The following is a 24,305-nucleotide window of genomic DNA, read 5'->3' as shown; positions in this document are numbered from 1 at the left end:
GTCGATCATATGATATTTGGACGACATGGACGCGCGTGTGTTGTACTTGTGCGCTTTTGATTCAGAGGTAAAGAAGTCATTGAAGTATTCGGGGCAACGACCGCAGTGAAACTGATACATAAACTTGGCGATTTCTAGTTTCCGCATATCTTCTATGTTTAGGACGCCGTGAATACAGCGCAGCGATCAAATTGATCGAGTTTGTGCGAAAAAAATGAAAAAGCCGCCTACTACACCCGGTATTCCCAGCCGGTCACCCAGGCAAGTACTAACCGGGCCCAACGTTACTTGACTTCCGAGATCGGACGAGATCGGGTATATATTCAACGTGGTATGGTCGTAGGCGACAGATCGTGACAGTTTCTGCCGTTTTATGTGACATTGTCCGTTTTTCTAAGACGATTGCGATATAATGAAAATGCGTTAGGCCGACTACAATTACAAATTTCGCGCGATAGTGGTTACGATCTGTGCCGTTTTATGTGACAATTTCCGTCGCCATGCTGTCGACGAGACGCCAGAATAGTAGATAGTCTTATTGCGCCGAGGCACTTTCTGACCAACTAGAGGTCGAATATCATTGGCGTCCTGCTCTGTTCTTGTGTCTGGTCGAAAAACAGACAAGTAAGCTCTCGCTGTCAGAGTAGTTATTTTATTGGAATTTTCGTCATGTCAAAACAGCACGAGATTGCGATATCATGAAAATGTGTTAGGCCGACTACAATTACAAATTTCGCGCGATACTTCATACGTGAATACAGCGCAGCGATCAAATTGATCGAGTTTGTGTGAAAAAAATGAAAAAGCCGCCTACTACACCCGGTATTCCCAGCCGGTCACCCATGCAAGTACTAACCGGGCCCAACGTTACTTGACTTCTGAGATCGGACGAGATCGGGTATATTCAACGTGGTATGGTCGTAGGCGACAGATCGAGACAGTTTCTGCCGTTTTATGTGACATTGTCCGTTTCTCTAAGACGATTGCGATATAATGAAAATGCGTTAGGCCGACTACAATTACAAATTTCGCGCGATACTTCATACGTGAATACAGCGCAGCGATCAAATTGATCGAGTTTGTGTGAAAAAAATGAAAAAGCCGCCTACTACACCCGGTATTCCCAGCCGGTCACCCATGCAAGTACTAACCGGGCCCAACGTTGCTTGACTTCCGAGATCGGACGAGATCGGGCATATTCAACGTGGTATGGTCGTAGGCGACAGTGGTTATGATCTGTGCCGTTTTATGTGACAATTTCCGTCGCCATGCTGTCGACGAGACGCCAGAATAGTATAGATAGTCTTATTGCGCCGAGGCACTTTCTGACCAACTAGAGGTCGAATATCATTGGCGTCCTGCTCTGTTCTTGTGTCTGCTCGAAAAACAGACAAGTAAGCTCTCGCTGTCAGAGTAGTTATTTTATTGGAATTTTCGTCATGTAAAAACAGCACGAGATTTCGATATCATGAAAATGTGTTAGGCCGACTACAATTACAAATTTCGCGCGATACTTCATACGTGAATACAGCGCAGCGATCAAATTGATCGAGTTTGTGCGAAAAAAATGAAAAAGCCGCCTACTACACCCGGTATTCCCAGCCGGTCACCCATGCAAGTACTAACCGGGCCCAACGTTGCTTGACTTCCGAGATCGGACGAGATCGGGTATATTCAACGTGGTATGGTCGTAGGCGACAGTGGTTACGATCTGTGCCGTTTTATGTGACAATTTCCGTCGCCATGCTGTCGACGAGACGCCAGAATAGTATAGATAGTCTTATTGCGCCGAGGCACTTTCTGACCAACAAGAGGTCGAATATCATTGGCGTCCTGCTCTGTTCTTGTGTCTGGTCGAAAAACAGACAAGTAAGCTCTCGCTGTCAGAGTAGTTATTTTATTGGAATTTTCGTCATGTAAAAACAGCACGAGATTTCGATATCATGAAAATGTGTTAGGCCGACTACAATTACAAATTTCGCGCGATACTTCATACGTGAATACAGCGCAGCGATCAAATTGATCGAGTTTGTGCGAAAAAAATGAAAAAGCCGTCTACTACACCCGGTATTCCCAGCCGGTCACCCATGCAAGTACTAACCGGGCCCAACGTTGCTTGACTTCCGAGATCGGACGAGATCGGGTATATTCAACGTGGTATGGTCGTAGGCGACAGATCGTGTCAGTTTCTGCCGTTTTATGTGACATTGTCCGTTTCTTTAAGACGATTGCGATATAATGAAAATGCGTTAGGCCGACTACAATTACAAATTTCGCGCGATGCTTCATACGTGAATACAGCGCAGCGATCAAATACCGGGTGTAGGTAGGCGGCTTTTGCATTTTTGTCGCGCAAACTCGATCAATTTGATTGCAACTGTTTTGTACGCGCACGTATAGGCCTACGTAGGGGAGATGTGGTACCGATGGTTCAAAAATTGCAAAATGATCTCTGGCCCTCAAATCTTCAGCCAATAATAGCGGATCTTTTGCTGTTTCAACACGTCGATACAAGCTCTACCTATCGCGGACATTTACATGAATATCCGCTTTCTCAAAAAATATTTATGAACGTTTAAAACTTGTTGCTCGAACGTGTCATCGGTACCCACCCAGTGGGTCCAAAGGCACACGACCATGGGACCTATGCGACGTACGCTCAAAAACTCACATTTGTTAACTTGTTTTGTTGTGTATTATAAGCTAAGCTACAGAAAGGCAATGAAGAATGTTTCATCGCGACCTTCAAGCATAAAATAGATTATATTCATTATCCACTCAAATGTTGGCCTAAAATCATGTTTTGATTTACGCCTAAACTTACAAAATTGATGCCACGTACATATTACCCGCAAATCGACATTTTGACTTTCAAATACCTCGAAATAGCGACAAAACACCACAGGTACCTATGATTTACCGCCTATTTAGGCGAGTTTCTGTTATTAAGTGATTAGTTGGTCCATCTATTTTGCTTGATTTGGCTATGGTACCATAGGTCCCCTACCCCATAAATATTGTTTTTGACTTGAAAATTGTCCACTCGAGGATGGTATTGATTCAAAAAATATGTGCCATTATATACCTTGATACAAGCCCTATACTTCACACCAAAAAGTATGGCGGGTTTGTTAGTCTGAAAAGTGATATAGAAAAATGCAAATGTCGATCTAAATTTACTTTACACCCCCTTAAAACGTAAATCATTCGTCCCAGACCATATAACTTACGCAGGTCGAATTTTTTTGCATGTGAGGAAAGATTCTGTCAGCATGTAATTGTAGACAAATTCACGGAGTGTAATCATAGAATTATCATGGAGAATTTTTAAAGTATTTTCGGTCCCAGTGATCCATCGGTACCACATCTCCCCTACAACTATGAATGTCATCATTTTGCTGGCCGCCGCTTATTTCAATTTGTAGTTATACTAGGCGTAACACATTGTCATTACATCGAAATCTCGTGCTGTTTTCATATGACGATAAGTGCAATAAAATAACTACTCTGACAGCGAGAGCTTACTTGTGTGTTTGTCGACCAGATACAAGAACATAGCAGGATGATGATATTCGAGCAGGGCAGGATGATGATATTCGAGCAGAGCAGGATGATGATATTCGAGCAGAGCAGGATGATGATATTCAACCGATGGCAGACGGGCCGAAAATGCCCAAGCGCAATCAGACAATCTGTTTTTTTACTTTTATATTATATTCTCCAATGTCAATTTCACCGAGTTTTACTGGCAGACCCATGGTGACATGAAGTGTCTTAGCCTGTAGAACAGGCCGCACTTGTTTGATAATTTAGTGTCTAGGGCAGGGGTTCTCAACCCGCGGCCCGCAGACGTTTATTTTGCGGCCCGCGACATCTTTCATTATAAACGCAATTACTAATGACACAGTAATTTTACAAATTAACTTAGATACTTAGCTCTTTTGTCGCACCGTCTCTCTTTCGTTAGATTACTCATTCTTGAAAGCAGTGGTTCTCAAACGGGAGGACGATCCCCTTAGGGGCCTGAAAGCATCTGAAGGGAGGCGTCGGGGGCGCGAAGCTGGGGTCAACTGAAGAAAAATTTGCGCTGGGCGCAATTTATCTCCGATTCCTAGTTATTTCTCGGTGTATAGTGTGACGGTGGGGCTGTGTCGTGCCTGGAGCAGTAGATAGCTGACTTGGCGACTGGCTGGCTGTCTTTAGGTTGGCGACTTCTTAACTCACAGTTTCACTCGGTACGGATGTATTGCAGCAGAGATACGTTAGGCGCTGAGGTGAATCTCAGATCTCAAGGGCCGTCACAGAGAAACGTGGGTTTATATACCCGAAAATGCGTAACAATGAATGCGATTGTAATGCGTTAGCCAATGAGAACGGGTTGGTAAAGTTCTAGTGACAGGAAAAAGGCAGTACTCTAGCTAGGACTATGTTTGGCGTAACAATGCTTACAACGCTTGCGCAACACTAGCAGAGATAGTAGAGTTCTACAAGTTGTCATGATATACTAAAATCCTAATACACGCAAAGTATATTTCCTTCATAACGGATGCCTGGCGTTAGCTAGGGACATTGGGTTAAAAGGACCAGCGGTTCGCTACACCGACCCCCCTCTGAGAGGGAGCGGAACTAGGTGACGTGGAAGAGTCAAATTAATGAATTACCGTTGTCGGTATCCGCCCTGAAGGAAGATAGCGAATGCGTGGGTTTAAAGCTAACAACAAAAGCAAAAACATGCAGTTATGAATGATTGATGGACCGAGTGAATTTTATATTATTACAACACACTACTAGCCTACAAAAAAGTAGCCTATGCAGAAACAACAATAAAGAGGTAATCACCCACGCAGGGGTGGCGATATGATAGTTAAATCGATCGCGCCGCGCGTGGGGGCAAAGTTCTTAAAAAAATCATAGCAAGTAAATCACCCACCCAGGGGTGGCAATACGATAGTTAAATCGATCGCGCCGCGCGTGGGGGCAAGGTTCGTACAAAGTCACCATGCTGAGTGACTAATGAGTCAATATGTGCAGGACCCTCGACGGTACGTGCAGGGATGCTGGAATGGGCTGGATCGGTGGTTGGTGTCGCTACCAAGCCATGAGCGTGTGGCGTCATAATGCATGCGTGTGGACAGTTGAATCTCGGACCTCGGTATCGAAACCGGGCGATTCGCGCTAGTCATCTTACTCCGTTGCCGTATGCTGCTGTACTGTCGTGACCGTTGTACGTCGGTGTCAAATCCCGGAGGAATCGGTTCGTACGAAGCTTTGAGGCGAACGTGGAGCAATAACTGGTTGTTGAAGTCGTGCGTTTGAGACAGAGCCGTGAACTGTGCGTCGTTCGGCTGTCGGCAATGGAATGTGCGAATCAGTAGAGGTTGTGTCCGCGTGTCACGCTGTCCGAGTGGTAGACATGATTGACCGATCGCAGTTATATATCCTGGTGGCCCAAGCATCCAATGTCATCTCCAATGAGCGGCGTACCGTCGTCCGGGTCGGGAATTGAGCGGGTAGGCTGAAAACAAGCTAGGCGCCAGCATAACGTGATAAAAAAAAATAAGTCTAACGATTACTAAGCCTAGACAAAGTACAGAAGATACAGTACATGAAACAATGCAATTACCACAGCCTAATAACCACAATCCAGGCGGGGCAGCCTATGTAATAAACGGGAGTGAAGGCAGTGCCCAGCATAGGACAGGACGCTGTGGCCCGCTGGTTCGCCTATGATTCAGCTCGATCGCCGGAGATGAGCGATGTATGAAAATTGTGAATGTTGCGAGTGATATGTGTCGTCGCGTGCGCGGTTTGTGTCGCATGAGGAGGACAATTCTCGTTACATGAGTTAAACAGGGTGTTACGCGTTGAATTAAACATGAAGAGGACCTTAATGACGATTCGAATTAGCGCGTGCAATCGTAACTGTGGTAGCCATGCTATAATGCAGCATGTAGTTTTGAAGGTATAGTGCTACGCCGACCGGTATCGTAAGAAGCGGCCACTGCATGTATAATGCGTATACGCAGTGTTGTCAGTGGTAGAGGAACCCATCCATCACACCTGTTCGCGAAATGGGGGTGCAAAGGTGAACATTCTTATCGGGCGATACATGAACATTATATTAACCGGTACACGATACATAGTCAAAGATTCAGATGTGAGTCTAACTGTACCAAATCCTTCTCCAGACTTCATGCGACCCCGATCGCTCGACCACGGAAGGTGCATTTCCACGCGAGTTTCATCGTATCCGCCAGCAGACACTCCGAAACCGCGCCATGGCTACGCACCCGCTGGCATCAGCGAAAAGGAAAGATGAAAAATCCCTAAGACTGCCTTTGAGGCAGCGGGCTGCTAGGTCGGGGTCACACGTGTGCACATAATTCTGAAGACGTCCTCGGAGTTAGGGTATTCACTCTTACTAACGATGAACATATGCCGAGTGTCCCGGAGCACTAGATGGATCCTCAAATGTGTCGTGAGCAAAGTTCAAACGTTATGAACAGACGGAGCTCAAAAGACAGTCCTTGTACTTAGGCAGCGCTAGTTACCTGACCAGGTTACGTCACGATAATACTAAGATTCGAAGAGAGAATAAGACACAGCGGGAGGTTGATATGGCAGCTAAGTGGTAGCGATCCTGTGGCTAATAGATGATTAGCGAATGCTAGAAAAACTGGCTGTTTGTGTAACTAGGGCGAAAACAATGAAAGCAAAAAAAAAAGAGAGAGCACGTAGGAAAGAGATTAGACATGCTGTCCGGCTTGAAGGTGGAGAAATTAAAAAGATAGGAGCTCATTCGTAAATTCGTCGAACAGCTAGGTTGTTTCCGAACTGTCTGCTGTGAATGAAACTGGTCGCATTACCACGTGCTCTGAGACGGTGTGACTGTGTTGGTGTGGACAGCGTTAACGTGTTGGACATTGTCCGACATTTGTGCAGATAGTATTCGTGCCATCCCTAGTAACTCGTCGAGAGACTTCTCGCTCACATGAAAGAGTAATGCTGACTGCAGGCGCTGGTCAAGTAAGGAATGAAATGTTGATTTCATCATGCTCCTGTTGGATTCGCTATCTTCATGGCCACTGTGGTACTGAACTACCGTGTCGTATGCCTGTTCCGGTGTTAGGTTACCTGTCCTGGCAACTTTTAAAAGGTTGCTGAAATTACTTGCGAGGCTGTCGATTGGAATATGGAACCTATGCATCAGCGCTTTTTTGGCCAAGTCATAACTATTAGGATCCCGTGTGTCGATGGGACCGCCGAGTGCGCGTCGTATGATATCGGGCTTAATGTTTACAACGAGAAAGCAAGATCGCGCATGTTGCGTGAAGATACCATTCGCTTCAAACGTTAAGTCTGCGATTTCGAAAAAGTGCTCCGGCTGGTGAACGTCAAATTGAACACGTGGTAATTTGTTAATCACGAATGCCGTTTCTCTACGTTCGGTAGCAGTGCGATCTTGGCTCGATGTGGAGTGTTCCAACAAGGTTGGAAGTTGTCTGCGTCGTGTTGAAAATTCTGGCTGTTGTTGTGACGATGCAGAGTTAGTAGAGTTCTACAAGTTGTCATGATATACTAAAATCCTAATACACGCAAAGTATATTTCCTTCATAACGGATGCCTGGCGTTAGCTAGGGACATTGGGTTAAAAGGACCAGCGGTTCGCTACAATAGTCAGAATTTCATATTTGAGAATTCTCTCATCAACAGCCTTAACCTTCCATGCCATCGAACTAGCCGTTTGTGTTGCTAGCAGTCTGGTTGCATTTTGTTATATGACGATAAGGGGGCAATAAATTTTCCCTATCAAAAACGGGGGCCTGCCTAAAATAGTTTGAGAACCACTGCTTTAATGTGTTCTCGTTTCTTGATAAATGCTTGACTTCAGATTGTTATTGTTTTGAATCGGTATTCGACTGGACTCTAGTTCAAGAGAATTCCGCTACGTAGTAGGCCTACACTTTCAAAGAGTGTTAGACTCACTGCGAACAGTTCTTGAGATTGCCGACGACGTTACAGACGCATCGTTCAAAATTGATTGAAATATCGCTAAACCCAAGAAATCTGCTAGAGAAGGTGTTATTTCAATAAAACCTCAACATTCTGTGCGAATATTTGCTGTTTCCGGAACTTAGTAGCAAGGACAACATCACCCGACGAATTGCAAAGATACAGTCGTCTGATTCAATCGTGACCAGACGAAAAACATCAATGTCAATTGATATTTTATCGCATGTTCTGAAACAAGTTGCCGCGTAGACTATACTTTAACCCAGCCTCAGACGAATCCACCGATATTGCATAACTAATCATCCGGTTGAATCTTATCAGAGTGGACGTATATATGCAGAGGAAATGCGGGCTGGGCAAACGTGGGGAGGGGACCAGCAAAATATCAACTTGATAAAGCTGACCACTGTAATTATTGCTGCAGTGCCCCAGGCTTGGAAGGAAAGAAAAAGAGTTGATTGATGGTTTCCTCGGAAACGGCCCCGATCACCAGACGTCTTCTCATATCGCTCAGAGCTCAATGTGATAATAGCCTCCGTAACGCAAAAGTTACAGTAATTTTATACATGCTCTCTCACGCATTCAAACAGAGAGTTCGGTTCTCTGGTGGAAGGGTTTGAAGTTGAATATACCGACTTGGTATCGAACACAATGAAGGGATTTACTTGCGCCGCAAGAAGATACATAGTCTCACGACAAGTAGCAGCTGCAAACTTACGAACGCTGTCCATTAATGCTTTAGAATGCATAAAAACGTACTACATGGCCGTATACGACTAGTAGATAGGCTACATTAGCCTAAGTTTAACAGTAGCCCACAAATACATGTAAATATTCTTCTGCGGCCCGCAGCGTCTTCTGCTGTTAAAATGCGGCCCGTTATACAAGAGAAGTTGAGAACCCCTGGTCTTATAGGGACTGAATATGACTCTTCCAGGACATGTCCGAGTCCAGTAAAACCCCGAGATATTTGGCATTATCTGTGTTGGAAACGGGCTGACCAGCGATGTTAACGGTTCGGTTGTTTTTGGAATTTACTGTCAGCAATTATTGGGATTTCGAGGCGTTTATCTAAAGGTTATTCTGGGCCGTCCACTCATGGACTTTCGGCATTTGGTCACTAGTCGGGAATCCAGCTCTTCCGTTGAAGATGCGGAAGAGAGGGGTTGAGTATCATCAGCGAACAGCGTGGTGTTCAATGAAGAGGTTTCAAAAATGTCGTTGATGTATAAGGTGAAGAGGACCGGTCCAGGTACTGAGCCTTGGGGCACACCACAGGTCACCAGGTGAGGAGAGGACAAGGTGTCTGAGATTGCAACCATTTGTTGGCGTCCAGTGAGGTAACTTTTCATAAACCAATGATGATGAGCCCCGAAGTCCGTAACGCGACAATTTCGAGATGAGAATTTTTATGATCTACGCAGCCAAACGCTTTATTAATATTATAACGACTATCTAAACCCGGATAAGGCTACACCGCTCAATTGCTCTGATATCAGATCAATCAACTGTAGATTTTTAAATATTCTACATAAAATTGTCGTACGTGAAAGGTCCACTAGCTGCAATATTATAACCCAACAGTTTGACAATGTCATGATACATCCTCTCGCATCGTGTCTAGCTCATTGTTTTAACGACTATGTCCGGCACAAAAAAAATCACGTGCATTGAACCAAAATTTTCAAAAAATAAGACAATTGTCAAAAATAGGACATTTCAGCGTCCACCGAGGCCACTTTTAAAATAAGAGGACAAATCCTCTTGAGACAGGGCGTATGGTAACCCTATGATCATAGCAATTTACAACGTTGTAAATTGCTATGCTATGATATTATGAAGTATAGAGACGAATCGTAAGGTGTAAACAGGAAGGTACTGATTCAAAACACCATTAGATGATATTAATAGAACCATTAGAACGGTCGATAACACTAATATTTCACTTGCCGCAGAAGTTGTTAATTTTCATTGGCCGTTTGACGCTAGATGATGCAAATACCTCACTTATGACTTCGGGGATTTACCCACGAGGATACAAGCGTCGAGTGAAAGCTGAAAGCGCAGTGTTCACGTACTTTTCACTGTCAAAGGTGTTTGTTTGTACACGTATTGTGGAGAACTTCTTCCGCGTGTCAGCTAATCAGATTTCAGATGAGTATTTCAGTTACATAGCCATAATACAGCTATCTTTCATAGATCAATTTTGATCAGGATAATCTGACTCGCAGCATCCGATAACGTCCAAGGTCAGGTCAGACTCGGCAGGCCGCGGTTGTCTTTGACAAAAATTTTGCGTGACAGAAAGGTCACTTGCATAGAATAGTTGAATACTTAATTAGTTGATTATTCGGTGCAATAAACCCCATCACGCGCAATTTATTGCAAAAGCGACCACTGCTTTAAGTCCGGCTTAGTATAGTTATAAGAAGGCGTGCGCATGTTCTCTGATAAATCTGCGAGAGTTGAGTTCCATGCACGTATTGTGTGGCTTGGTAATGTTCAACTCGCAGTGGTAGACGCGTGTTTCCTGTGTTAGACCCTGATCTGACAACTCAACGACAATGCAACAGCAGTATTGCCTCAGATAAGAGATATAGGCTATTTGTCGAATGGATGCAATATACTGTAAAATATCGCAAATGTGTCTTGCGTATAATTAAAATACTCTAGGCCAGTGCTTTTCAACCTGTATGACACTTCGCACTTGTGCAAATGAAAAAAATAGCACTGGGAATGAAAAATCCGAATGAGTGCGAATGAAAATCGTGAATAATTGTTAATTTTGCTGACATGGGATAATTCAAATAAACCGAAACAGGAAATTTAAGGGCAGTGTAACTGTTGTAGGTGAGACGCAATTGTAAAGACTTGTTTGACTTACGGTGCACCACTAATCGTAGCTCTCACAAGCATGTAGTGATTTGATATTTTCGCACTATAATAAATACGTACTGTAACCGAAAGCCTAGTTTGAAAGCTGGTGTAGTGACAGACATACAGTATATCAGCCCGTCTGAGCCAGCAACAGGTTGAAAAAATGACAATCATCATATCGTAATAAGTGTTCGATTAGCGTGAGGCACGAGGATAGTAGAAATACCATCATACAGACTCATGATTGCAAGTTACTGTACCCCAAAATTTTAACCCGTTCAAAGGTTTATTGAATTATGTACCGCAAAGGGTATAATTTTGGGTCGACACGATGCCAGAGCTAGCTTGTTCAATGTTCATATGTAGTAATTGATTGAATTTGTGGTGTGCGCGTTCTGCATGTCCGTAAAATCGTATTTATTGCAAAAAACCAAGGTCACTGTGCTGGGTACTGTAGCCAATAAGCGAGACACACTGAAAATATGGCTTTTTCATGACAATTCATAGCAAGATTTGTCCAACTGGTTTTTCTGGAAAACATGGTTGAAGACCGTTGGGATGAACTAGTGTAAGGATGAGCAACGAGCGAGCTCAGGCCTATGAGACTCATTCATTTCGAGGCCAACCACTTTTGCGTCAGGGCACATGAAGACGTAAAGTTTTGACCTACAAACTGCTGATAAAATGCGGTCCCAAACACATAAGCGACGATACAACCTTGGCCGAAAAATGGCCAAACCTTTCGATATGGATATGCTCCGTTGTCGGCATGGAATAGTCTCGTTATTGCAATCTGAATAGACAGTAGTACAACTGCGTCATGCAGAGGAATTAAATTCACCATAATTTGAAATCGCGTGAGTCAGACATGTTTTGTAGAGCTGTGTTCGGTATAGAATTGTGGTGTGCGCATTCTGTATGTCATGCATGTCCGTAAAATTGTAGTATACTACTGTAATATTAAAAATGAATTCCTTTTCATGGGTGAGGCTCGGGTCGCGAGATGCCACAAAAACCCAGATTTTGGTGGTAGTCTGAAAGCTGTGTTACCGTTTTTAAACTGTAATGAATTATCAAGTTAGATTGAGCTAAAGAGTATTGTGACACAGTATTGTGAGATTATTTGCTCTTCTCATTTACTCGGGAGACGAAAAATGGAAAATCGAAAAAAAAAGCTGGAGTAACATATCATAAGGTAGTGAGCGCTAATGTGCCTACTCTCCTTGATCATCTTGGACCTTATTCTCCAAGACATAAGGCAAAGCCTCAACACTAACATGTGAATTTTTCACCCTTTCGACAAACTGGTGCCTCCGGGACCTTTATGTCAGCTCTCAAAAACGATTTCTGCCAGCAAGCATTATTCACTCGCGAAAAATACTCTGTATTTTGGATAGGATTGCAGAACAGACTTTAAGACCTGGCCATCCAAGCGCTAGTAGACGTTCTTGTACAAAACCCAACAACTTGTTTGGCCGAGACGGGTTTTAGTGAAATGGTTGAAATCAAATTGAGCAAAAACAGTTACCTTTTAATGAGACACTCGATAGCTTTAGATACATAGTAGCCAATTTGTTGCACATCTGAACAAAATGTTGTTAAGTATCTTCATGTTCTTGTTGTAAAACAATTTTCGGTTAGTTTGTGCAAATGAAATTTATTTTACAAAAAAAGTGCGAATGGAGCTCAAAAAGGTTGAAAAGCACTGCATTAGGGTTACCATATTTTGGAAGTCTGGAAGGAGGACACTTTTTTAAAATTCTCGGACTTACAATACTGCTAGTGTGGCGCCAGACGCAACGCGTATTTTCCTATATTTGGTCCCATTTCAATGTTTATATACCACTGTAGTTGGGGATGATTATCGTTCATGTGATTTGAATCATTCGAAATCAAGCATATCTCAAATCACAGCATGTAGCCTATGTGTGACGTACGCTGTATGTTTACTAAAAGTGGACCTGTTCAACAAATATCTATATCTATATACGCGAGATTGCATGTGTTTGTACTGTCCGCTCTGCATGATAGCATATATGTTATATTTTGTGATTTTATATGCATATACTATATTGAAAAGTGTAACCAATGAAGACAGTACAGTAGTGACCATGATTTGGTTCACATGGCTATCTATAGATCTCATGACAGGGTTTCATTATGGTTCTGGTCTTGCCCCGTTTACATGACTTCTTTGCTCCGCCTCCTAGATTCATCTCATTTACGAGTTACCATTGAACTATTTCCCGTTCTCGGGTGCAAGCAATGGGGCATTCATAACTGTAGCCTCACCCTAACCATAGTCAGCGACACACATAAACTAGGAGTCATCAGCAGAATGGAAGGCCAGCAGGCGTAACTGATCGTCAAATTTATTAACTGGGAATAATCTAGGGCTGTAATGTTGCACATATTGTGAATGTGAAATACATTTTTTCACTATGCAAAGGCGCCAGAACCACCTAAATTATCCTGAAATGTGAAATTCGGCTTTGCTCTGTACAATGACAGCGAGGTGACACAATTCAAGGTTACTCGCGAATTTATCTGCTTCACCGATTATTGGCCTAAAAATTCACTAATCGCAGAGTTGTCAAACAATGCTCTACCGGTGTTGACTTTACTTGGCGAGGGTTTAGTGAATTGTGAGGCTGAATAGTGCAGAGCAGATACCTTAATTAACAGATATTGCTGTTATTTGCCTTCCATACCGTAAACCGGGGTAACATTGGACAATTCTCAACAATTCCGCTTTATATCTTGGAAATGCTAGGGTGTAGGGGAGGCAAGTTTTGTGTTTTTTTGGAGTCATGGAGCAAAGATTAGAATTAACTAATCCGAAATCTTCATGGTCATAAATAAGTACCTTATTTTTGTAAATTATCCGTGTCCAAAGTTACCCGTGCATGTGGGGTAACTTTGGACAATGTAGTTTTTGTATGCCTTTATCCTCTATTGTTTATGAAACCTCGTAAATAAGGCTTATTTGGTAAGAGTTGATGAGAGCAGTGACTAAAACTGAAACAAACTAGCATATGTCTGGCCTATTGCATGATTTTTACCTAATCCCCCCCCCCCAAAAAAAAAATAGGTAGTTTATGAAGGCTAATCAGTGGCGTATCCAGGGGGGGTTTTAGGGGGTCGGAACCCCCCCCCTTTTCAAAATCCTAAAAATTCATGTTAAATATAGCCTCTAATATTTGCTAATTTATTAGTTCAACATATTCATTTTTACGTATGAGAAGGCGAATATGGCGTCTTAATGTTATTTAAGGGGACTAAAACCCCTACAAAATATTGGAATTATTCGCCGAATTAGTCGAAAGGATAAAATAGGTCGTTATATTTCGCTAATTGCGTACGAATTCTGCGCTTGTTCAGCTACATTTCAGCTGTGGCAGATGCTGACGTTCACAACTTTCTTCCCTCGATTTCTCTCTCGCCTTGCTAAAACGAGAGACGCATTTTAGGAAAATCTAATCTAATTGGCCGACGCGATACCGCCGATACGTAATTGCAAAGACAAAGTTGTCGGCAATGAACATCGCCCGCGAATTCGCTACACCTACTCGCCTTGAAATCCTAATTAAGAATTGCACGGCGTGTTGATTGATCAGCGAGACGCAGACACGGCGGCACCGGTACAACAATGCTGTTCTCAAATCCACATTGTCTTCGCGATTATCGGCGAGAATTGCCCTACGATTGACATTCACATTTCAAAATACAAGCCTAGCAATCCACGTTCTCGATTGTTAGGTGGCTTGCTGTCGTCCAAATACAGGCCTATGTTGCCGCTGAACGGGAGAATTGAGTAGGCCTATTAGTAAAGTTAACGTAATGATATCGGCTGACAAGGTCCTCTGTCGCTCAAGTTATTATCCCAGTGTGTACTCTGTATTAATAGAGCGACTTGCGTGCCTTCAATTAAGGGCTAATTATCTTCGCGCGTACTACACGCTCAACCGTGCGGCTAGTAAAGCCATCGAAATGCACACATTCGTGTGCAGCTGTACACTCCACACCTCTCTGTGGCGATCGCGATCGCCCTCGTGTATGCTACCGCACTATTCCGCGCTTGTTCGTCCGCTGCGATACTACCGGCTGTGCGCATAATATAGTCAAAACCTAACAAAATCGTGCATCTCTGGTCGGAACTAGGCGCTTGGAGACCGGCGGCGTTAGTCGGCTCATGACTAAATGTGAGCATTTACGAATTTCGTTCAATCATAACGTAAAAACACGAAATTTCAGGCATTGTCTGTATCGAATTCGTACATCTCCCACTCACCGCAAATCTCTTTTAATTATTGAACTATAATATATCGTAAATATTCGCCTTGGCGTGTAGACGAGTGATCGTAATTATGACGTCATAATAGGTGATTTCACTCAAAACCCCCCCTTTTTTCGCGCTCTGGATACGCGCCTGAGGCTAATGCCCCCTTATTCATCCCTTTACTCAATTTTCCCTCATGCCTTCACCAATTGGGACTTATAATAACGTATGGTGACAATGGGGTATCCCACTGGCAGTGTCAGCAATCGACAGCAAACATTAAGCACCGTATGTCAGCGTGATTTATTGCCGATTTTGAATATATTACTGTTCTAGAAAAGTTATATTTTCCCTTTCCTATGTCCTCTGATGGATATATTTGTCGTTATTTACGTAATCCCATATTCAGCAGGCGCATCTTTAGGAGTATGTGATAAGTTTTTCAAGTAGCTTACACCCGATTACAATCTCTCAGCTCGTTGCCTACCCATTTTTTCATATTTTGGCAAACTCTTAATTTATTAACCTTCTCATTCCATTTTAAGAAGCCATCAAGCCGGTCATAAGGAATATAGTTGACGATACCCTTTGACACAGATGAAGCAGCCACTTTCCAGAGCTCTAAATATCACATTTTTCACTGTCCAAAGTTGCCCCGTTCTGATAAAATTTGACGGGGTAACTTTGGACATCACATTTTCTCGTATTGATCTAAGGGTGAGCCCACCGATATTTTGGCCATGGATTAAGACTACTTAGAGCAGTGGTTCCCAACCTTTTTCGGTGGCAGGGCCAAATTTAGAATTTCAGTGTACGGTCGGGCCGCACGAATACCAGGGCAATGAAAGGAACCCAAAATAGTCAACAAAATATGAAAATTCGCATTGTTCCGATCATTCGCTCGACGCCATTGGCCATTGTGTTGCCGCGCTCCCGTTGTTCAGAACAATCAACCTTTGCTGGCTATTTCGGGGTAGTTTTATTGCCCTGTCGAGATTTCAATTCGTATTTTTGGAATCAGCGCGACACCTCCTTTCGATAAACACCGTCATATCAAAGTATTCGGACGCTTGGGTCGCGAGTAGGGCTGGGCAAAATCGAGTAGCTGAGTGATTCGATTCTGAATCACGTAATATGCTTCGAGTCGAGTCGAGTAATCGAGTATCACTCATTATGACGTCATAACTGAATGTAATAAGTCAAAGTTCAAATATGTACCGTTTATGCCACCATAAAGAATATAATGCCTCTTATACATCTCATAAATGATACTTTGGTATTATTTTGTCCATCCGATTTCATTCCACTTGGTGACAATTCTGTGGCATAATCATGATTTTGGAAATGTGCTACGTCCAGTAACTTTCGTAGCTTTGTACTATATGTTTCGTATGCTACGATACCGCCAATCAAGGTTTCAAGGCTTCAACAGTGAAAATGAGTATTGAAACTATAATTCTCGTTGATAAATTAACTTTCAGTGGCGAGGAGCGTATAATTTCAGTACTCGAAAAAATCGTATTTCACTACTCGACTCGAATCATTAAAATTAATACTCGATTCAGATTCGAGTACTCGAATCATTTTGCCCAGCCCTAGTCGCGAGCTATAGGACTACGAATTATGCCATTTTTTGCCGGCCGAGAAGTACGCATCACGGCGTATTCAATCGTGAGTCACTTGTTGCACATCTATCCGTAAATTAGTTATCAATACCCAGGGCCGTAACAGCACTTCGTCAGCCCCCCACCCCCCCCCCCCCCCCAAAAAAAAAAACGCTAGGGCTATAGATGGCTGTTTACCGCTGTTTACCATCTAAATCGGATGTCCGTTTTAGGCAGCTTCTCTCGACTAATCGCGCGAAGCGCAAAAAATTTATATAATTCATGATTGAATCGGTCAATATAATCGGGAATTGCATATATATTGGTATCGATTTTTATCCTCTCTCTCCTCACGTAATCAGATTGAGCGGTTGAGCCGAGTGAGTGTTTGAAAAGGTAGGACCACTCCATAATAATTAAATATCTTCGGGCGTATTCCCGTTGGCAGGAACGAAACAGCACTTCGTCAGGCCCCTCAAAACACTTAGGTCTTGAGCTCCCATAGGGTGATAAACCGACACCCCGTCCGGTTGTTCGCTTCTGCCACGAAATCAGGATTAGCGTTTAGTGAGCCAGCGTGTAGCGCGAAAATTTTCGATAATTCAAAATAAAATATAGGTCAATAAGATCGGGAATTGCATATATATATATATTGCTTTCAATTACTTGTCCTATCTGCTCACGTAATTACATCTACCGGTAGAGCTGAGTGAGGTGTCTTGGAAACTGTAGGGCCCTAAATAATAATTTAACATATTCGGAAGGGCGGACCCGTTGGTACGAGTTCGTTACATGATGTTATTTCGTAACCTCCAGTCTGCTATATCAAAAAATATAGAATCGCCTAAACGTACTAAACTAAAAGATGCACACGATTTCAATTGGTAGTTCTTCACTGGCATATAATTCTTCCCTGCAGGATGGTAGCCTATTTGTCTCGTGATGTTAAGATTGCCAGGACAGGAATATTCGGCGCCAGTCATTTAGGCGCCTATGGTCAAATATACCTATATGTATTTTGTACATACATAACGAAGTTTCCGGTCAGCGTAAGGTCAGTCCTTTTTGGCCAAGGTTTTCTCGGTGTCGATCGTTCTGGCACACTTCTTGGAGTCGCATGTTATATGGCCTAAAACTTTATATGTCATCGTGCGTCGTGGCGCGGTAATGACCAATGCCGATATGCCCACTTCTATAAATCTTGCGTATTTTATCTTGGTGGAAAGAGTATCCAATAATGAAGGTACTTGGAAACTTGAAATCGCGCACAGCGCGAAAATTTTTTGAAAAAGTTGCATTAAATACTCTATAATTCATGTTAATTCGCTAGATAATTTTGGGCCCCCTTCGAGCTCGTTCCCCCCAATTGGGAGACTTGCGGTGCGGCAGTTCCGGTCCTGTCAATACCTATATCTATAGGTACTGCTCGTCCAACTGGAAAGTTAGTGAACATTGCATTGAAACAGCAGTGACGTAATCTTAGCAGTCTACTCACAACTTTCCTGCAATCCTAATTGAAAACTCCAGACTCCAAGCCAAGCAAGAGTATTTTATAAATATAATTTTTTTTTTCCATAAATCAATTTCTCAATATTATTGTGGGGGCCGCAGAAAGGCTAGCTGGGGGCCGCATGCGGCCCGCAGGGCCGCGGTTGGGAATCACTGACTTAGAGGTATCTGCTGCCAAGTTTTGAATCTATGAATCACATGCTATCTATGTTTGGCTGTAAGAAGTTTATTGGCCATCAATTTTGACGAAATTGACCCCCTCCATTAATTTATCGATGTTGGGTCAAGTTTATCTGGTAGTGAAATGAATCCACCTTTTATAGAGACTACTTGTGGTACTGCTGCCTCATGAAAAAGAATTGGACATCCAGCGGCAACCCTTTTTCATCAATCACCATTTAAATCTTTTACTGCTTAGTGTCCAAAGTTACCCTCAAGTCCAAAGTTACCCCGGTTTACGGTACCTATTTTGTGAATTTTCGGCATGTAGGCTAGGAACTGAAGTTGTGCCAAAACTATTTAACAAATCGACAGACAGTGGAATACGTAGTGCAATTTACTGTCTCTACAGTCTGACTGTATTCACAATTATTAGGGAACAGAATATTGCTAATTTCGCTTGAGGCTGTTATGATGTTTTAGTTCCGTGCTTTTCAACCTGTGGGATGGTACACACAAGTGCAGATGACAATTGTGGTGCGGATGAAAATCGCGCATGTAGGCTATTTTACTTTTTCTGGTGTGGAATAATTCAGATAAACGTAACATTGCGATGCATTTTTAAAAATTTGTTAGAATAGTGACACTCTGCTAATCGTACCTTTTACGGTAAATTTGTCTCACATTGGCCGGAGTGATTTAATATTTAAGACACACAACAACTACATAACGGCAACTAGTGCGAAATCTTAAGGTTATACAAATGTTTTTCTGTCGACATAGGACCGGATTGTTCACTTTAATGAACGTCGATTACAACGCTGTCAAGTGGAAAGTGGTTCTGCCCCTGGAGAGAGCAGAAAACATATCGTCGGAATAGTTTTATGCACAAACCGGGTTATGAATTAAATGTCGACCGATGGATGAATTCCTCGCACTGACTTGGTTATATGATGCGCCGTTTGACGCCTTTTTGCATTGATGTGCCAGGTTTTCCCAATCGAGTGGCTGTGATGTCGATGTTATTAGGCTGTCAAAGATATAAAGGTGGATAAATTCAGAAAAATGTGGACATTTAAGAGTCCTCGGAGGAGATTTTCGATTTCCTGAAAAAGTGGGACATATAGAAAGTCTAGATTAGCACGTCCGTGACTCAAACAGTATACAAGAGACACCGACTGTAAGTACAGCATGGCACTGTAACTCTCTGAAAGCACCCCTCAGAATTGAAAACTATAAATAACATGGCGGAGTCAAGAACTGATTCATTGCCCGTAAACATGTGTATATATTTGTAGGAAGTGCTACCAAATAACGCCATAAACCTTGCGTTGCAGTAATGATAAGCATTTTCTGTTTATCATTATGGTCCGGACTGTATAATCTTCGTCAGGGAATACTAAAATGAATGATTTAGGTTCACAACAATTTCAGTTACAAGCCTTCAAAGTGATCATACGTGCGTGCATCACTTGCTATGACTCGCTCTCTCGGCAGCCTGTTGCGAGTTGACTAAATCGGTTGATATTGTTTTGATCATCGCCTGCTAGACGTAGAATGCCGACCGACTCCGGGGCTCTCTAGAACGATGAATTCTGTACCTTTGCAGAACGCAAGACCCCATTGTCTTCAAATAGCTATACTACGGTTCATAGGGAACACAATTTAATATTTATGTTTCCCACCAACATCTTCTCGGCTTGCTCTTGATATATGTAATCATACACGGAGCTCTTGTCGATTTGGTGGCGCAATCGGCTGCGCGTTGAAGTTTTGAATAGAACGATACCTTGGTTGCCCTGTTCGAATCCCGGGAATGTACAATTTTTCGGTTTTTAAAAATGAAGTGAAGTTTTTCGAAAATGGCAGCCGGTGACAAACAGTTTTACGATTTTGCTGCAATCTCTTGTATAGGAATCAATTCATGTGAGTTACGTTGCCACTTTTACGTAGGCTACACATACCAATTTTAATACTCGAATGTAAGTGGAGTATCGTTGAAAATGATTCGAGCTTGTTAATGATCTCTGATTTCTTCTCTTTTCCGAGTTTTTTTATTGATCAGTACAGAATTAATTTGGTTCGTGCATTTAGTACTATCTCAAGTTCCTTGCTCAATCATGGTTGCTAATACCAAATGCGGCATCTGTTGTGAAACCTCTCAAAGTGTACCTTGAGCCAACATCTTTCACTGATCACACATATAAAATTTGTATGAAGAACCTTCACTAAACACTTGATCACCTCATAGATATACTTATCTTATACCTAACATGTGGATCATATGAGACCGAGGTGATGATGTTGGATGCCGTCATTCGTTTGTTGGTAACAATAGTTGAGAATGCCATTGTACTCATTCTAATAATAGCACAGCGTTTTCTGTGTAAACTATGTGGGCTTCTCAATTTTTTCGACAACCAATACTTGTCTAATATCCGTAATTTTGCTGTTGAAATATCGAGCGAAATTAATCTATTCTTGCTTTTTAATATAGTTTTCTATGACTTCGATTATTACTAAGCTATTCATCAACAAATTTGCAATCAACTCACACGTGGATATGCATGCCGGTGTCTGTGAGAAAGCATTTGCACAGAAGAATGACCTCAAGACTAACAAGGTTATGCATGCTGATTTCAGATGCTACGAATGTGCGGTTTGTGTGAAAATGTTCAAGCAAAAAGGTGGCCTGAGGCAACACATAGCTATTCATACTGGTATCAAAATTCACGAATGTGATGTATGCGCCAAAGAATTTGCGTCAAAGGGTGGCCTCAGGCAACACATGGTTGTTCATGCTGGTGTCAAAAGCCATGAATGCGATGTTTGTGGAAAAGAATTTACGCGGAAGGGAGTCCTCACGAAGCACATGGCTATTCATGCCAGTGTCAAAAGCTATGAATGTGATGTCTGTGGGAAAGAATTTGTGCGAAAGAGTGACCACAAGACACACATGGCTATGCACACTGGTGACAAAAGCCATAAATGTGATGTTTGTGGAAAAAAATTTACGCTGAAGGGAGTCCTCACGAAACACATGGCCATTCATGCCGGTGTCAAAAGCCATGAATGTGATGTCTGTGCAAAAGAATTTACGCTGAAGGGAGTCCTCATGAAACACATGGCCATTCATACCGGTGTCAAAAGCCATGATTGTGATGTCTGTGGAAAAGAATTTGTGCGAAAGAGTGACCTCAAGACACACATGGCTATGCACACTGGTGACAAAAGCCATAAATGTAATGTTTGTTGGAAATCATTTCCTTTGAAATGTTCCCTTAATTCGCATCTGAAAAGGCACGCTGGTATCAAAAATCATGAATGTGATGTATGTGGGAAAAAATTTAGTTGGAAATGTGAACTTAGGAAACACATAGATATCCATTCTGGTGTAAAGAATCATGAATGTGGTGTTTGTGGTAAAGCATTTGCGTGGCATGTTAGCCTCAAATTACACGTGGCCACGCATGCTGGTGTCAAGAATCACAGATGTGATATTTGTGGAAAAGAATTTCTAATAAAAAACAGATTCAAAATACACATGGCCATGCATGCCGGTGTCAAAAACCATTTCTGTGATATTTGTGGGAAAGAATACTTGCATAAGGAGTCGTTTGAGTATCACATGTCCCGGCATAGTGGTGTTATAAGACATAGGTGTGGTGTCTGTGGCAAAGGATTTTTTCAGAAATCAGACCTGACTTGGCATCTGGCTATGCATGCTGGTATCAAAAATTACAAATGTGATATATGCGGGAAGGAATTCCTGAAAAATATTCAGTTCAAGAGACACAAGACATTTTGGCATCAAAAGCCATAAATGTAGTATGTAATAAGTTTGTGAAAAGACATTTACTCTGAAAGGAAATCTTAAGAGGCATATAGATTTTCCTTGTGGTTTCAAGAATCATGAATGTGAATTTTGTTGAAAAGAATTCACTACAAAATCGAGTTTGAGAAAACATCTTGATATTCAGGCCTGTGTAGGAAATCGTAAATGAGATTTTTTACACAAAGAATTTGTATGAATAATTGTTTTCAGGATTTATACCAGGGGTTCTCAACTTCCGTTGTATAACGGGCCGCATTTTAACAGTAAATGACGCTGCGGGCCGCAGAACATTATTACCATCTATTTTGGGGCTTCTGTAGCCTAGCTACCAATCGTATACGGGCATTTAGGACATTTTTATGAATTCTAAAGCATTGATGGACGGCGTTCGTAAGTTTGCAGTTGCTCTATTTTTATGAGAATAAGTATCTTCCAGCGGCGCAAGTAACTCCCTTCATGGAGCGTGCATTGCATTCGTTACCAAGTCGTTATATGCACCTTCGAACTCTCCCTCCAGAGAACCGAACTCTCTGTTACAATGCGTGAGCGAGCAAGCTTTAAATTACTGTCACTTTTTCGGTACTGAGGAACTTATCACTTTAAGCTCGCAAATATATGAGAAGAAGTCTGGCGTTCGGGGTCATTTCTGAACAAACCAATCAACCCTTCTCCTTTCATTCCATAGTTACAAAAGTCAGCTTTATCAAGTTGATGTTTTTCGCTGGTCCCTCCCCACTTTTGCCCCGCCAGCATTTCGTCTGCAAATATGCCCACTCTGATAAATGTACCCTGATAATTAGCTCTGCAATGTATGTGGAGCCAGTGGATTAGTCCAATGCGAGGCTAGAGTAGTCTTCGCGGCAACGTGTTTCAGAACATGCGGTAAAATATCGACTGACATTGCTGTTACTCATCTGGTCACGGTTGAATCAGACAACTGTAGCGTCGAAATTTGTCAGGAGATGTTGTCCTCGGTGCTAAGCGCCGGAAACAGCGAATATTCCTGCAGTATGTTAAAGTTTAATTGAAATACACCTTCTCTAGCAGATTTCTTTGGTTTAGCGATATTCCAATCAATTTTGAACGATGCGTCTGTAACGTCGTCGGCAATTTTAACAATGTCAAAAATTTGAATTGCTTGGTTTGACACCTAGGTAGCAGCGATTTTTCTGAGATCAGATGATATGTATAACTCCAGAAGAAACTGTCGTGGTACCATTGTAAGCTTCAACCCTTCTTTACTACAAGTGTTCGTTGACAAATATGACACATTGGTTTTCCGTTTATATCCGAGAAAGCAAATTCATTGTTGCCCGCAGAGTTACAAACCCAGTTTTCGACGTTTAATGTCCCGTTCCTTGTTCTTGTTTCTGTTCAAATCATTCGCGGCGAGGGAAACACTCTTTAAAAGTGTACTACGAAGCGGGGTCCCCTTGAACCAGAGTCCAGCCGAATAGCTATTCAAAACAACAATCTAAACTCGAGCGTAGCCTATATCAAGAATCCAGAACACATCAAAGAATGAGTAATCAAATGAAACAGACGGTGCGATAAGAGAGCCAAGTAGCTAAATTGATATGTAACAATACCGTGCCACTAATAATTGCGATCATGGTGAAAGATGTCGCGGGCCGCAAAATGAACGTCTGCGGGCCTAATGCGGCCCGCGGGTTGAGAACCCCTGATTTATACATATATACACGCTGGTGGATGGAATTATAACTGTGGTCATGGTCCAAATAACTTGACCGCCACCCTAAAATCAAGATTTTAAAATTGCAATTTACCATGAGGACTATCGTAACACAGAAGCGTGGAGCTTGCTAAACAGTCTATCGTTGCTATGTCTAACCAGTTACATCTTTGAAGTTCTGCAAATAACCAATTTTTCCATATTTTATTAGGAGTGATATATTTTTTGGGTTTTTCATGTTGGCTCTGATTTATTTTCCATTCACTTTATTTTGTAATGTGACTGTTTTTTATCTTTTTCACAGCATTCATGTGTACTTAAACAATCTTGTAATAC

The 24,305-nt window shown here is 42.3% G+C and overlaps 1 protein-coding gene, 3 non-coding genes and 2 pseudogenes across 4 annotated transcripts; 1 reads left to right on the top strand and 5 right to left on the bottom strand.

Annotated features, from left to right (window-relative positions):
- Positions 1-224: 224 nt before the first annotated feature.
- On the bottom strand, positions 225-345 carry LOC145450510 (5S ribosomal RNA; annotated as a pseudogene).
- Positions 346-807: 462 nt separating this feature from the next.
- On the bottom strand, positions 808-926 carry LOC145454112 (5S ribosomal RNA; annotated as a pseudogene).
- Positions 927-1,102: 176 nt separating this feature from the next.
- LOC145452300 (5S ribosomal RNA) lies at positions 1,103-1,221 on the bottom strand. Its single transcript, XR_013919289.1, has one exon. It is a non-coding gene; the product is annotated as a 5S ribosomal RNA (ribosomal RNA).
- A 356-nt stretch (positions 1,222-1,577) lies between these two features.
- LOC145451988 (5S ribosomal RNA) lies at positions 1,578-1,696 on the bottom strand. The gene has a single exon (XR_013919159.1). It is a non-coding gene; the product is annotated as a 5S ribosomal RNA (ribosomal RNA).
- Positions 1,697-2,052: 356 nt separating this feature from the next.
- On the bottom strand, positions 2,053-2,171 carry LOC145453175 (5S ribosomal RNA). Its single transcript, XR_013919642.1, has one exon. It is a non-coding gene; the product is annotated as a 5S ribosomal RNA (ribosomal RNA).
- A 14,786-nt stretch (positions 2,172-16,957) lies between these two features.
- On the top strand, positions 16,958-24,273 carry LOC145443981 (uncharacterized). The gene has a single exon (XM_080321888.1). It carries the CDS (start codon positions 20,945-20,947, stop codon positions 22,262-22,264), a length of 1,320 nt encoding a protein of 439 aa, XP_080178014.1. The 5' UTR covers positions 16,958-20,944; the 3' UTR covers positions 22,265-24,273.
- The last annotated feature ends 32 nt before the right edge of the window (positions 24,274-24,305 follow it).

Source organism: Botryllus schlosseri, chromosome 1 (genome assembly GCF_051294905.1).
Source record: "Botryllus schlosseri isolate E-star chromosome 1, Bs_hap1, whole genome shotgun sequence".
NCBI lineage: Eukaryota > Metazoa > Chordata > Ascidiacea > Stolidobranchia > Styelidae > Botryllus > Botryllus schlosseri.
The sequence above is the reverse complement of the archived record's forward strand: the minus strand, read 5'-3'. Positions and strand labels throughout refer to the sequence as shown.